The sequence below is a fragment of the Globicephala melas genome, chromosome 8 (assembly GCF_963455315.2).
Source record: "Globicephala melas chromosome 8, mGloMel1.2, whole genome shotgun sequence".
Lineage (NCBI taxonomy): Eukaryota > Metazoa > Chordata > Mammalia > Artiodactyla > Delphinidae > Globicephala > Globicephala melas.
This window is the reverse complement of record NC_083321.1, coordinates 46,554,147-46,568,639: the sequence shown is the minus strand read 5'-3', so window position 1 is coordinate 46,568,639 and position 14,493 is coordinate 46,554,147. Positions and strand designations below refer to the sequence as shown.

The window sequence follows — 14,493 nt, the reverse complement described above, 5'->3', positions numbered from 1 at the left end:
TTAAAGTTATTTAACATTAACACAATTTTCTTCTTGTTGTTCTTGTTGCAGTTCCTTTAATCTGGTGTTAAAGGAACACATTTTAATTTCTAAAATGGTACTAATATTTAAGTCATATTTGTATATAAGAATTAGAATCCTGGGAAGAATAATATTGGTATTCACTCAGTCACAGGCTGGAAAAATATGGAGGGGTCCATGAGGGAAATTCTAGCCTCACTACTGGTCATCAAAGAAGTGAACAGCCAAACCATCTAAGTCACCTGGTCTCTGTCTGCATCCTGAATAGGTCTATACAAAGACTCCACAACTGCCCTCAGCAACAGGCAAGACCTGGAGACCAAAATGTTCTCATTTTGTCTAATAAAAATGCTCTCCACTTTAATTATTAAAGTCCATTTGCACCTCTATGAACAGAAAAAATAATTAATCTGCATTTTCTTTAGTAAAGACTTTGACATACTTAAAAATGGTAAGTTTCCTCTTTCCTTTCCTTAGAGACTTACTTTTAAATCATTTTTGCCATTAACACTGACTTAGAAGAAACTGGAAAATTTCTAGTAGCTTCAGTTTGCTCTCTATTTACCTGAATAGCAGCTCCATTGTCCATCCTTATGTGAGGAACTTTTCCTTCTGTAAAGTTGCCTCGACCCCACTGTTGTTGAGATGATTTTCTCTCTACACTTGAGGTTTCTGAGGGCTTGGACCAAAAAGAAATTTTAATATTAACTTTAAGATATAATAATCTGACAAATCTTTAATGTGTGTCAAGATATTTATTGTGTACAAGACAGTTTACTGTTTTTTTCAAATTCTAAGCCCTATATAATTCATTCACTCATTAGGCTAAAAGAGGCCTTAAGAAGTTATTCAATCTAATCTCCTCTATCCAGGCAAGTCTACATGATGACTTGCATAGAAGATAAATCAGGACTTAAAATCTTTAACACCACAAAAGAAAGCAACTTCACAGCTTTCTCAATCACCCTTGTTTCAAGACATAACAGTCATCTCAAATAGGTTATACACAAAAAATTACTGGCCAGACATTCACAAAATATGCTTTGAATGAAGATAACATAGCAATAATTCACTCAGAGACACCTATATGGAAAAAACTATACCATAATACAAATCAGAAATAACAGTTTAGGGTGAAAATGTGAAAAGGGTACAAACTTGAGGGCTGAGAACCTAACTTTTCTTAAAACTTACTGCTCTCTGTCTCCAAAGTTGTGCTATATCAATGACAATCTTCCATAGTGCCTCTCCTCTATAAAGGCGAATATACCAAAACCTGTCTAACTGGGTAGTCATAGATTGTAACTAATGCAAGTCAATTTTGTAAGGTATACTTGATATTCCATCTAGATAACCAGGAACTGTCTTAAGTAATAACCACCCTATATTTAACCACAACCATAAATCTCATTCTGCATCAGTTGAAGAAAATGCCCCAAAATTCAGATTGAATTCAATTTGAAAACCAATTCATTTCCATATAAACCATTTTTTAAAAAAGAAGCTGGAATAACATTCTGAATTATTCATAATCCTGAGAAATCATTAATTTGGGCAGTCGTTGGAAAGAGCATAAAAGAAATTACCAACCAACTTTTCTCACCTCTTATGTAAGAAAGAAATGTTACTTTAATAGTTAAGAAGGCAATGAATTGGCTGACAAGGGTCCATGGGATATGGATGAATCTAGGGATGGGATCAGGGAATGGGACATCCACTTGTGTTGAATCTTCAATATTTACCAAATCTTTTCCAGAGGTACTATCTTTGCTGGCTTGTCTTTCTTTTTTTCTCTCTGGTGAAACTGTAAATTCTGAACTACCAGTGCTCGATGTCTGTGACATTTCCACCACTGACATTGGAGAAAGCTTTGTTTTACAAGAACATACACAAAGCACATTTCTCTGAGAAGCAGATGAACAGTTGGGGCATTTTGTGGATTTTTTACCACAGCTGCTATCAGCCATTTGCCTAACTCTTCAACAAAAGCAACTTGAAAGAAAGATGTTTCCAGTGTTTGAGGAAAACAACCAGACCAAAAGGATAAGGTAAGCTGATGACGAAAACTGTAACTTCCAAGTGGTGAGGTCCTTAGGTTAACGATGCACTAGACTTACAGTCACACATGAGAGCTGCAGGTAGAAAAGAAATCACCATTTAGAAAATTCTTTCTTATCCAATCACCCTTCTAGAAATCAAAGAAAAACTAGCAACTAGCACCAAAAGCATCCTGCCTATACATGAAAGTTAATATTTACAACAAAATTAGAACATATTTCTAAAAACCAATACATTCTCATCTTCCAAAATTGAATTCTTGAACTCCAGACATTTTATTTACTTAAGAGTCGAAAGAATCACCCTCTGTACAGAATCATAAAACTGTTAAAAAAGCATGGTCTAAGGAAATTTGGTGGGTTGATATCAATTTTTTTAATGAAGTAGAATAGAATAGATATATATGAGAGTATTTTGCATAGATCCTTGGTAAGTTTTGTGAAACTTAAAAAAAATTATAGATATGAATGTACAGAATGTGTGTGTGTGCGTGTGTGTACACTTGGTCACAGTTTAAAATGTATTTCTTAGTGTGGGTTGTGGTAAAAAGAAAAAAGACTTAAAAATACTGATATAAAACGTACACTACTGTGGCTTCAGAAGTTAATAAGCCTTAGGCCACTTATTATCAGAGCAAAGCCATATCACACACTTTACAAAGGAGTAGATAATTTGATTTTATAAAACTATCTAATTCTAAAAGTTCAAAGGCAATATTAGAAGTATCCTCATTTTTATTCTCAAACAGAAAAATAGGAACGAGTGGGTACTATTTTCCCCTGAGTGAAGAACAGGTACGCCCATCATTCTACCTAACTAGAGTTACTGCAGCTGTATGGTGGCAAGTCAGAGAGATGTGAGCTGAGGAAGGAGGGGGATGTGTTCTGCAGCACATGAAAGAGAATACTTTGAGACACTTCCAGAAGGAACTGGGAGTACATCGTTATGGTTTTGTGCCATCCTACTTCAGGTATTACTTAAAAGTGTATTTTGAAGTCATAGATTGATAAGGCTGGGGTATATGGACTATACCTTTGTTCTTTGTACTGGAATAAACTTGACCAGAATAGGAGTTAGATATCTTTATTTCATTAAAGAAATATATTTCCAGTTTTAATTGTCTAAGACTGATTTTCTAATCAGAAACAAGGGCTAACGTTGATCAAATCTTTATCTATTGCGATTACCATATTTTTTCTTATTAGATCTTTTGATATGCTGTATTGAATTAAAAGCTTTCCTAATATTAAAGCATTCTTACATTTATAGTATGAACCCTACATGATCATGATGGATGATTCTTTCAATGTGCTGAAAAGTTGAAATGTTTGTATCTTGACTTTTCACAGTTATATTCATAAGTTAAACTGGTCTATAATTTTCCTTTTCACTCATCTTTGTTAGGTTTTGATACAAGATCCTGGCAGCTTTATAAAATAAATTATAAATAAATTTATAAAATAAATTTCCATCTCGCAATGCTTTGTAACAATCTGTATAGCATGGGAATCTACAGGAAAATCTCCCAGGCCCTTAGGATTTTATGAAAGATACTGCTAGTAGTTTATCCAATGTTTATTCCCCCATTCTTCCTTATTAACAGAATCCTCATTTTTGTCTGGGACAGCAGTATGCTAATTAAAATCGTCCATTTCCTAGCATCCCTTGCAGCTTGCAGATGGCCATGTGACTTTTGACCATGAACCTTACAGAATGAAAGCAAAGTTGTACTTAAAAGAAAACTTTATTAAACTTTATTAAAAACAGAAAAAAAAACTTTATTAAAAACATCAAAAAATAGTTATCTTTTTCTCTCAATTTCTCACTAAGTCATATAATCACTGTATCACTGACATTGACACAGATTGCCGAGTACTTTTTTTTTTATACTGTCCATTTTATTATTTTTTAACATCTTTATTGGAGTATAATTGCTTCACAATGTTGTGCTACTTTCCACTGCACAACTAAGTGAATCAGCCATATGTATGCATATATCCCCATATTCCCTCCCCCTTGCGTCTCCCTCCCACCCTCCCTATCCCACCCCTCCAGGTGGCCACAAAGCACCGAGCTGATATCCCTGTGCTATGCGGCTGCTTCCCACTAGATATCTATTTTACATTTGGTAGTGTATATATATCAATGCTACTTTCTCACTTCGTCCCAACTTAAACTACCCCTTCCCCGTGTCCTCAAGTCCATTCTCTACATCAGCATCTTTATCCCTGGCCTGCGCCCCTGGATTCATCAGAACTTTTTTTTTTTTCTGATTCCATATATATGTGTTAGCATATGGTATTTGTTTTTCTCTTTCTGACTTACTTCACTCTGTATGACAGACTCTACGTCCATCCACCTCACTACAAATAACTCAATTTTATTTTATGGCTGAATAATATTCCATTGTATATACATGCCCCATCTTCTTCATCCATTCATCTGTTGATGGACACTTAAGTTGCTTCCACGTCCTGGTTATTGTAAATAGTGCTGCAATGAACACTGTGGTAAATGACTCTTTTTCAATTATGCCCAGGGTATATGCCCAGGGTATATGCCCAGTAGTGGGATTGCTAGGTCATATGGTAGTTCTATTTTTAGTTTTTTAAGGAACCTCCATATTGTTCTCCATAGCAGCTATATCAATTTACATTCCCACCAACACTGCAAGAGGGTTCCCTTTTCTCCACATCCTCTCCATCATTTATTGTTTGTAAATTTTGGGATAATGGCCATTCTGACTGGTGTGAGGTGATACCTCATTGTAGTTTTGATTTGCATTTCTCTAATGATTAGTGATGTTGAGCATCCTTTCATGTGTTTGCTGGCAATCTGTATATCTTCTTTAGAGAAACGTCTATTTAGGGCTTCTGCCCATTTTTGGATTGGGTTGCTTGTTTTTTGATACTGAGATGCATGAGCTGCTTGTATATTTTGGAGATTAATCCTTTGTCAGTTGCTTCGTCTGCAAATATTTTCTCCCATTCTGAGGGTTGTCTTTTCGTCTTGTTTATGGTTTCCTTTGCTGTGCAAAAGCTTTTAAGTTTCATTAGATCCCATTTGTTATTTTTGCTTTTATTTCCATTTCTCTAGGAGGTGGGTCAAAAAGGATCTTGCTGTGATTTATGTCATAGAGTGTTCTGCCTATGCTTTCCTCTAAGAGTTTTAGAGTGTCTGGCCTTACATTTAGGTCTTTAACCCATTTTGAGTTTATTTATTTTACATCCTCCACCCCCACCGCTTCCCCCCTTGGTGTCCATATGTTTGTTCTCTACATCTGTGTCTCAATTTCTGCCCTGCAAACCAGTTCATCTGTACCATTCTTCCGGGTTCCACATATATGCGTTAATATACAATATTTGTTTTTCTATTTCTGACTTACTTCGCTCTGTATGACAGTCTCTACATTCATCCCCGTCTCTACAAATGATGCAATTTTGTTCCTTTATATGGCTGAGTAATACTCCATTGTATATATGTGCCATATCTTCGTTATACATTTGTCTGTTGATGGGAATTTAGGATGCTTCCATAACCTATATTGTAAATAGTGCTGCAATGAACACTGGGGTGCATGTGTCTTTTTGAACTGTGGTTTTCTCTGGGTATATGCCCAGTAGTGGGATTGCTGGGTCATATGGTAATTCTATTTTTAGTTTTTTAAGGAACCTCCATACTGTTCTCCATAGTGACTGTATCAATTTACATTCCCACCAACAGTGCAAGAGGGTTCCCTTTTCTCCACATCCTCTCCAGCATTTGTTGTTTGTAGATTTTCTGGTGATGCCCATTCTAACTGATGTGAGGTGATACCTCATTGTAGTTTTGATTTGCATTTCTCTAATGATTAGTGATGTTGAGCAGCTTTTCATGTGCTTCTTGGCCATCTGTATATCTTCTTTGGAGAAATGTCTATTTAGGTCTTCTACCCATTTTTGGATTGGGTTGTTTGTTTTATTAATATTCAGCTGCATGAGCTGTTTATATATTTTGGAAATTAATCCTTTGTCTGTTGATTTCTTTGCAAATATTTTCTCCCATTCTGAGGGTTGTCTTTTCGTCTTGTTTGTAGTTTCCTTTGCTTTGCAAAAGCTTTTAAGTTCCAGTAGGTCCCATTTGTTTATTTTTGTTTTTACTTCCATTAGTCTAGGAGGTGGATCAAAAAAGATCTTGCTGTGATTTATGTCAAAAAGTATTCTTCCCATGTTTTCCTCTAAGAGTTTTATAGTGTCTGGCCTTACATTTAGGTCTTCAATCCATTTTGAGTTTATTTTTGTGTATGGTGTTAGGGAGTGTTCTAATTTCATTCTTTTACATCTAGCTGTCCAGTTTTCCCAGCACCACTTGAAGAGACTGTCTTTTCTCCATTGTATAACCTTGACTCCTTTGTCATAGATTAGTTGACCACAGGTGCATGGGTTTATCTCTGGGCTTTCTATCCTGTTCCATCAGTCTGTATTTCTGGTTTTGTGCCAGCACCTTGTCTTGATTACTGTAGCTTTATAGTATAGTCTGAAGTCAGGGAGTCTGATTCCTCCAGCTGTTTTTATCCCTGGTTTGGCTATGTGGGGTCTTTTGTGTCTCCATACAAATTTTAAGATTTTTTGTCCTAGTTCTGTAAAAAATGCCATTGGTAATTTGATAGGGATTACATTGAATCTGTAGATTGCTTTGGGTAGTATAGTCATTTTCACAATATTGATTCTTCCAATCCAAGAACATGGTATGTCTCTCCATCTGTTTGTATCATCTTCAATTTCTTTCATCAGTGTCTTATAGTTTCCGGCATACAGGTCTTTTGTCTCCCTAGGTAGGTTAATTCCTAGGTATTTTATTCTTTTTGTTGCAATGGTAAATGAGAGTGTTTCCTTAATTTCTCTTTCAAATTTTTCATCATTAGTGTATAGGAATGCAAGAGATTTCTGTGCATTAATTTTGTATCCTGCAACTTCACCGAATTCATTGATTAGCTCTAGTAGTTTTCTGGTGGCATCCTTAGGATTCTTTATGTATAGTATCATGTCATCTGCAGACAGTGACAGTTTTACTTCTTCTTTTCCAATTTGTATTCCTTTTATTTCTTTTTCTTCTCTGATTGCTGTGGCTAAAACTTCCAAAACTATGTTGAATAAGAGTGGTGAGAGTGGGCAACCTTGTCTTGTTGCTGGTCTAAGAAGAAATGGTTTTAGTTTTTCACCACTGAGAACGATGTTGGCTGTGGGTGTGTCATATATGGCCTTTATTATGTTCAGGTAGGTTCCCTCTGTGCCTACTTTCTGGAGAGTTTTTATCATAAATGGGTGTTGAATTTTGTCAAAAGCTTTTTCTGCATCTATTGAGATAATCATATGGTTTTTATCCTTCAATTTTTAATACGGTGTATCACATTGATTGATTTGTATACACTGAAGAATCCTTGCATTCCTGGGATAAACTCCACCTGGTCATGTGTATGATCCTTTTAATGTGCTGTTGGATTCTGTTTGCTACTATTTTGTTCAGAATTTTCGCATCTATGTTCATCAGTGATATTGGCCTGAGGTTTTCTTTTCTTGTGACATCTTTGTCTGGTTTTGGTATCAGGGTGATGGTGGTCTCATAGAATGAGTTTAGGAGTGTTCTTCCCTCTACTATATTTTGGAAGCGTTTGAGAAGGATAGGTGTTAGTTCTTCTCTAAATGTTTGATAGAATTCGCCTGTGAAGCCATCTGGTCCTGGGCTTTTGTTTGTTGGAAGATTTTTAATCACAGTCTCAATTTCAGTGCTTGTGATTGTTTATATTTTCTATTTCTTCCTGGTTCAGTCTTGGAAGGTTGTGCTTTTCTAAGAATTTGTCCATTTCTTCCAGGTTGTCCATTTTATTGGCATATAGTTGCTTGTAGTAATCTCTCATGATCCTTTGTAGTTCTGCAGTGTCAGTTGTTACTTCTCCTTTTTCATTTCTAATTGTTGATTTGATTCTTCTCCCTTTTTTTCTTGGTGAGTCTGGCTAATGGTTTATCAATTTTGTTTATCTTCTCAAAGAACCAGCTTTTAGTTTTATTGATCCTTGCTATTGTTTCCTTCATTTCTTTTTCATTTATTTCTGATCTGATGTTTAAGATTTCTTTCCTTCTGCTAATTTTGGGGGATTTTGTTCTTCTTTCTCTAATTGCTTTAGGTGTAAATTTGGGTTGTTTATTTGAGATTTTTCTTGTTTCTTGAGATAGGATTGTATTGCTATAAACTTCCCTCTTAGAACAGCTTTTGCTGCATCCCACAGGTTTTGGGTCGTCCTGTTTTCATTGTCATTTGTTTCTAGGTATTTTTTTATTTCTTCAGTGATCTCTTGGTTATTTAGTAGTGTATTGTTTAGCTTCCACGTGTTTGTATGGTTTACAGATTTTTTCCTGTAATTGATATCTAGTCTCATAGCATTGTGGTCGGAAAAGATACTTGATACGATTTCAATTTTCTTAAATTTACCAAGGCTTGATTTGTGACGCAAGATATTATCTTCCCTGGAGAATGTTCCATGAGCACTTGAGAAGAAAGTGTATTCTGTTGTTTTTGGATGGAATGTCCTATAAATATGAATTAAGTCCATCTTGTTTAACGTGTCATTTAAAGCTTGTGTTTCCTTATTTATTTTCATTTTGGATGAGCTGTCTATTGGTGAAAGTGGGGTGTTAAACTCCCCTACTATGATTGTGTTACTGTCAATTTCCCCTTTTATGGCTGCTAACATTTGCCTTATATATTGAGGTGTTCCTATGTTGGGTGGATAAATATTTACAATTGTTGTATCTTCTTCTTGGATTGATCCCTTGATCATTATGTAGTGTCCTTCTTTGTCTCTTTTAACATTTTTTTTTTTTTTTTTTTGCGGTACGCGGGCCTCTCATGTTGCGGAGCACAGGCTCCAGACGCACAGGCCCAGCGGCCATGGCTCATGGGCCCAGCCGCTCCACAGCATGCGGGATCCTCCCGGACCAGGGCATGAATCCGCGTCCCCCGCATCGGCAGGTGGACCCTCAACCACTGTGCCACCAGGGAAGCCCTCTTGTAACATTCTTTACTTTAAAGTCTATTTTATCAGATGTGAGTATTGCTACTCAAGCTTTCTTTTTTTTTTTGCAGTACACAGGCCTCTCACTGTCGTGGCCTCTCCCATTGTGGAGCACAGGCTCCGGACGCACAGGCTCAGCAGCCATGCGTCACGGGCCTAGCCGCTCCACCGCATGCAGGATCTTCCCGGACCGGGGCACGAACCTGTGTCCCATGCATCGGCAGGCAGACTGTCAACCACTGTGCCACCAGGGAAGCCCCCGAGCTTTCTTTTGATTTCCATTTGCATGGAATATCTTTTTCCATCCCCCACTTTCAGTCTGTATGTGTCCCTAGGTCTGAAGTGGGTCTCTTGTAGACAGCATATATATGGGTCTTGTTTTTGTATCCATTCAGCCAGTCTATGTCTTTTGGTTGGAGCATTTAATCCATTTACATTTAAGGTAATTATCGATATGTATGTTGCTATTACCATTTTCTGAATTGTTTTGGGTTTGTTTTTGTAGGTCTTTTACTTCTCTTGTGTTCCCTGCCTAGAGAAGTTCCTTTAGCATTTGTTGTAGAGCTGGTTTGCTGGTACTGAATTCTCTTAACTTTTGCTTATCTGTAAAGGTTTTAATTTCTCCATCGAATCTGAATGAGATCCTTGCTGGGTAGAGTAATCTTGGTTGTAGGTTCTTCCCTTTCCTCACTTTAAATATGCCCTGCCACTCCCTTCTGGCTTGCAGAGTTTTTGCTGAAAAATCAGCTGTTAATCTTATGGGGTTTCCCTTGTATGTTATTTATTGCTTTTCCTTTGCTGCTTTTAATATTTTTTCTGGTATTTAATTTTTGATAGCTCGATTATATGTATCTCAGCATGTTTCTCTTTGGGTTTATCCTGTATGGGACTTTCTGCACTTCCTAGACTTCACTGAGTATTTCCTTTCCCATGTTAAGGCAGCTTTCGACTATAATCTCTTCAAATATTTTCTCAGACTCTTTCTTTTTCTCTTCTTCTCCTGGGACCCCTATAATTTGAATTATGGTGTGTTTAATGTCATCTCAGAGGTCTCTGAGACTGTCCTCAATTCTTTTCATTCTTTTTCTTTTATTCTGCTCCCTGGCAGTTATTTCCACCATTTTATCTTCCAGCTCACTTATCCATTCTTTTGCCTCAGTTTTTCTGTTATTGATTCCTTCTAGAATTTTTTTTTTTTTTTTGGTATGTAGGCCTCTCACTGTTGTGGCCTCTCCCGTCGCGGAGCACAGGCTCCGGATGTGCAGGCCCAGCGGCCATGGCTCACGGGCCCAGCCACTCCACGGCATGTGGGATCCTCCCAGACCAGGGCATGAACCCGTGTCCCCTGCATCGGCAGGCGGACTCTCAACCACTGTGCCACCAGTGAAGCCCCCTTCTAGAATATTTTTAATTTCAGTTATTGTGTTGTCCATCACTATTTGTTTGCTCTTTAGTTCTTCTAGATCCTTGTTAAATGTTTCTTTTATTTTCTCCATTCTGCTTCCGAGATTTTGGATCACCTTTACTATCATTATTCTGAATTGTTTTTCAGGTATGTTGCCTCTTTCATCTTCATTTATTTGGTCTTGTAGGCATTACCTTGCTCCTTCATCTGTAACATATTTTTTTGTCATTTATTTATTTATTTTTTTGATGGGTGGGCCTGTATCCCTGCCTTACTGGTTGTTTGGCCTGAGCCACCCAGCACTGGAGTTTGCAGGCAGTTGGATAGAGCTGGGTCTTGGTGCTGAGATTAGGACCTCTGGGAGGCCTCACTCCAATTAATATTCCCTGGGGTCTGAGGTTCTCTGTTAGTCCAGCAGTTTGGACTCAGAGACCCCACCATAGGAGCTCAGGACCAACCTCCGGCCTGGGAACAAAGACCCCGGAAGCTGCGTGGCGCGGAAAGAAAAGAAAAAAAGAAAAGAAAAGAAAAGAAAAAAGGAGCAGTACACTATCAAAGAGTAAAAAATAAAATAAAAGTTGAAAGATAAAGAATATATTAGGAAAAGTAAAAGTATAATTGAAACAACTGCAACAAGGTAAAATAAAACCACAACAGAAAAAAGAAAAGAAAAAGGGGGGGGGAGTGGGGGAACAAGCCAAAAGGAGAGAACAATAACAAAGTATAATGAATAAAACAAAATTATAAAAATAAAAATTTATTAGGAAAAATAAAAATATAAATGAATCAACAACAATGAATCAAGATAAAACAGAACCCCAATCTAAGAGGAAAATAGAAAGAAAAAAAAAGTCTTAGCTACAGGGGTGGAGTTTAGGCTGGGGGGTGGAACTTAGGCAGGGGCAGGGTTTAGGGTGGGGTGGGACCTAGGCCGGTGGGGGGGGGGGGGTTGATATTTGAGCTTGGGGCGGGGCCTACGCTCAGGACCCACGCAGCCGAAAAGGCCTTGGGGGTGGGGCCTAGGCGGGGCAACATTGAAGCATGGAGCCGGGCCTCTGCCTTGGACCTGCGAGGAAGGGGAGAGGCAGCATGTGGAAAGGAGGGCCTCTGGAGTGTGGAGTTCCGGAGTTTGGAGGTAGGGCCCTGGGTGAGGGCATAGGGGCGGGGCTTGGGCTCTGCACGGCAGGAGGGAGGCTCTGAGGTCAGAGGATTAGGCCTGGGTGCCCAACAGGCTCCCCAGTGCCTAAGTGGACGGGGAAAGCACTGGCCCCTTCCCTTCCGTTCCTCTGCGCCCCTCCTGTACCGTCTCCCCCTGGGTCTCCCCCTACTTCACTAGGCCCCTAACCGTGGGTGGGTCCCGCTGGCCATAGGAACTCCTCCCCTCCCCCAGCCGCCCCTCAGGGGTGCTGTCCCAGAGGTCCACCCTTTACTTTTGCTCCCCCTTCACTCCCTCCCACTCCCTCAGGACGCACGTGGCTAAAAGGGGCCTAGGTGGTCAGGGGAAACCTGGCCACGTTCCCTTTTGATCCTCTGCCCTCCCAGTGGTTACCCAATTTCCCCCTTCGGGCGTGGGATCCCTTCCCCCCCCCAGCCGCCCCTCAGGGGCGCCAGTCCCGTCCCGCCCCCACTTCTCCTCCCCCTTCACTCCCCCCACACCCCACATCCTACCCGGTCACTGGGGTTTCCTCCTGTCCCCTTAGGTGTCCGTGGTACCCCACCGGTGCCTGGTAGGTGCCCTAGTTGTGAGGAGACGCGAATTCCGCATCCTCCTAATATGCCATCTTGACTCCGCCCTCTGACAAGTACTTTCTTGCTTCAGTTTCTGACATATCCATTGCCCTAGAAGTATTTGGTAGCTATATTCAGAAAGCATAGGAGTTCCTGGTACTCACTGACAAGCTACATTTCTACTCTCCAACTTACTATTACATTTGCCAACGTAATGTTCTACTCTCTTACCCCAGCAGGTCTAAAACAATAGGTTGAATAGCTGCATGCAAAATTTCTTGACAAGGATTGGATTTCGAATTTAATTTCTTTTTGGCTGCCTGAATTCCAATTATTTTAGCTTAAAAACCAAAATAGAACAAACGTTTACTCACATTTCTTTCTTTTTCATTTATGAATTTATCTGAAAGATTTGTTACTAAAATAAATCTACTGTCTAGCAGGCCAAATGATGTCATTCATATTTTAGGGGCATAAAATGAATCAGGTATTGCAAACCTAGCATATCTTTATGTAAACACAAAGATGAATAGCTCTTCTTCTATAGAATCATGGAATTACATTTAAACAGGACTTTTGATATAAAAAATATATCAGAAAACCAAAGAAACTTCTAACATAATAGTGTTTCTTTGTGTCTCCAAATACTGGACATGCATAGGTATTAAACATATGCAAATAAATAAAATAAGGTCAAATCATATCAATGCTTAACTAACATGTGAGCTCTCCTTTGGCTAAGGTTTTCATTTTATTTTCAGGAGTAAGACAAGTCAATGGAACAACTCTGATATGGAAACTCTCTGAGCTTTCATTTAAGCATAAAAAGGTCTCTTATGCACTGGCCCTCTAAGATACACTTACAGTAATTTCCTCAAGAAAATGAACACAAGAATGGTTTTATGAGATATAACTAGCTACAATTTTCTTCCCCAAAAGCAATTTTTTAGTTTTCTTTGCTAAGACTGTGTCTACAAGGAACCTAACCATCAGTCAATTCATTAAAAAATGTGTTCTATTCAAGTGAAGAAAAAAACCTTATGGATTGTCTGACGATGCAGACCAAGCAGAATGACTGTATATTCACTTTTCAACTACTTGTTTTCATAACATGCTTACAGGACCGAAAGAGGGGCCAAGTGAGCTTTCTAGATCATAGTGTTGTTAATTTAAAATGAGACGAGCACTTGTTTACTATTTCCATTAAGGTCATGATTAGGGAAACCGGTCTGTGTTGTCTTATGAAAGGATCTACAGTATGTTTAAATTTTACATTATTTCAGACATTTAAAAAATGTTTAACAGCTAATGCATGCTATCAGTTTTTAAATTTTAATTTGCATAATATTCCTCACTGATTAAGCTCTAATCTGAAGGGACAATCTTAAATGTGGTCCCCATCCTGACAGTTTAAGGTAAGAACAGAGATTTTACCAAGAAAGTTTGGCTTAAAGAGGCTGGAGAGGGCTTCCCTGGTGGCGCCTGCCGATGCAGGGGACACGGGTTCATGTCCCGGTCCGGGAGGATCCCACATGCCGCGGAGCGGCTGGGCCCGTGAGCCATGGCCGTTGAGCCTGCGCGTCCGAAGCCTGTGCTCCACAATGGGAGAGGCCACAACAGTGAGAGGCCCACATACCGCAAAAAAAAAAAAAGAGGCTGGAGAGACCCTCTCCCTGATTCTTTCCTGTTATTATCCAGTATCTTTTCCCCATGTATTGATACATTATAAGCAACCTGAAGTCAGGGACATTTATGCAGCTCAGAATTATCCTTGTACATAATAGACACTCAACGAAAATTTCTGAGTGTTCATTTTGTGGGGAAGAGCCAGAATCACAAATCACTTAGGCAGAAAAATAGGCAGGTGTACAGAAGAGTTATCAAAGAAAGGAGGGGGTCATGTGGAGGAGGAAAAACTCAAAGGGAATGTCAGGGTTCCCTTCATAGATGTGAAGAGGGTTAGGCACAGGAATTAGAGTTCTGCACGATTCAAAGAGCCTGCATGCGAATTTAAGGCTGATACAAAGGACTTCCTAACATTTAGAACTGTCAAAGATAAAAGGAAAGACTATCTCCATCACTACAAGTGTCCAGGTAGAGGTTGGAAGGTCAGCTAGCAAGAAACCATAGATGATATGTAAGCATAGACTAGGATGTCTTGAGGTTCCTAGTCCTAAAAGTCTACAAAGATGAATCACTCCTTCTAATGATCAACTGAGGTGGATGGAGC

At 38.9% G+C, this 14,493-nt stretch overlaps 1 protein-coding gene across 3 annotated transcripts in view; it reads right to left on the bottom strand.

Moving 5' to 3' along the window:
- Positions 1-14,493, bottom strand: part of STK33 (serine/threonine kinase 33) — a 170,507-nt gene that overhangs the window by 74,407 nt on the left and 81,607 nt on the right. For 2 of the 3 annotated variants that reach the window (XM_060304439.1, XM_070046252.1), the window contains exons 4-6: positions 12,204-12,374; positions 1,764-2,153; positions 587-700 (exon numbers count right to left, since the gene is read on the bottom strand). In XM_060304439.1, the coding sequence (XP_060160422.1) occupies positions 587-700; positions 1,764-1,988 (339 nt within the window). In that variant the 5' untranslated portion in view covers positions 1,989-2,153; positions 12,204-12,374. The remainder of the gene's footprint in view (positions 1-586; positions 701-1,763; positions 2,154-12,203; positions 12,375-14,493) is intronic. The other variant, XM_030831317.2, reaches the window with a different exon arrangement.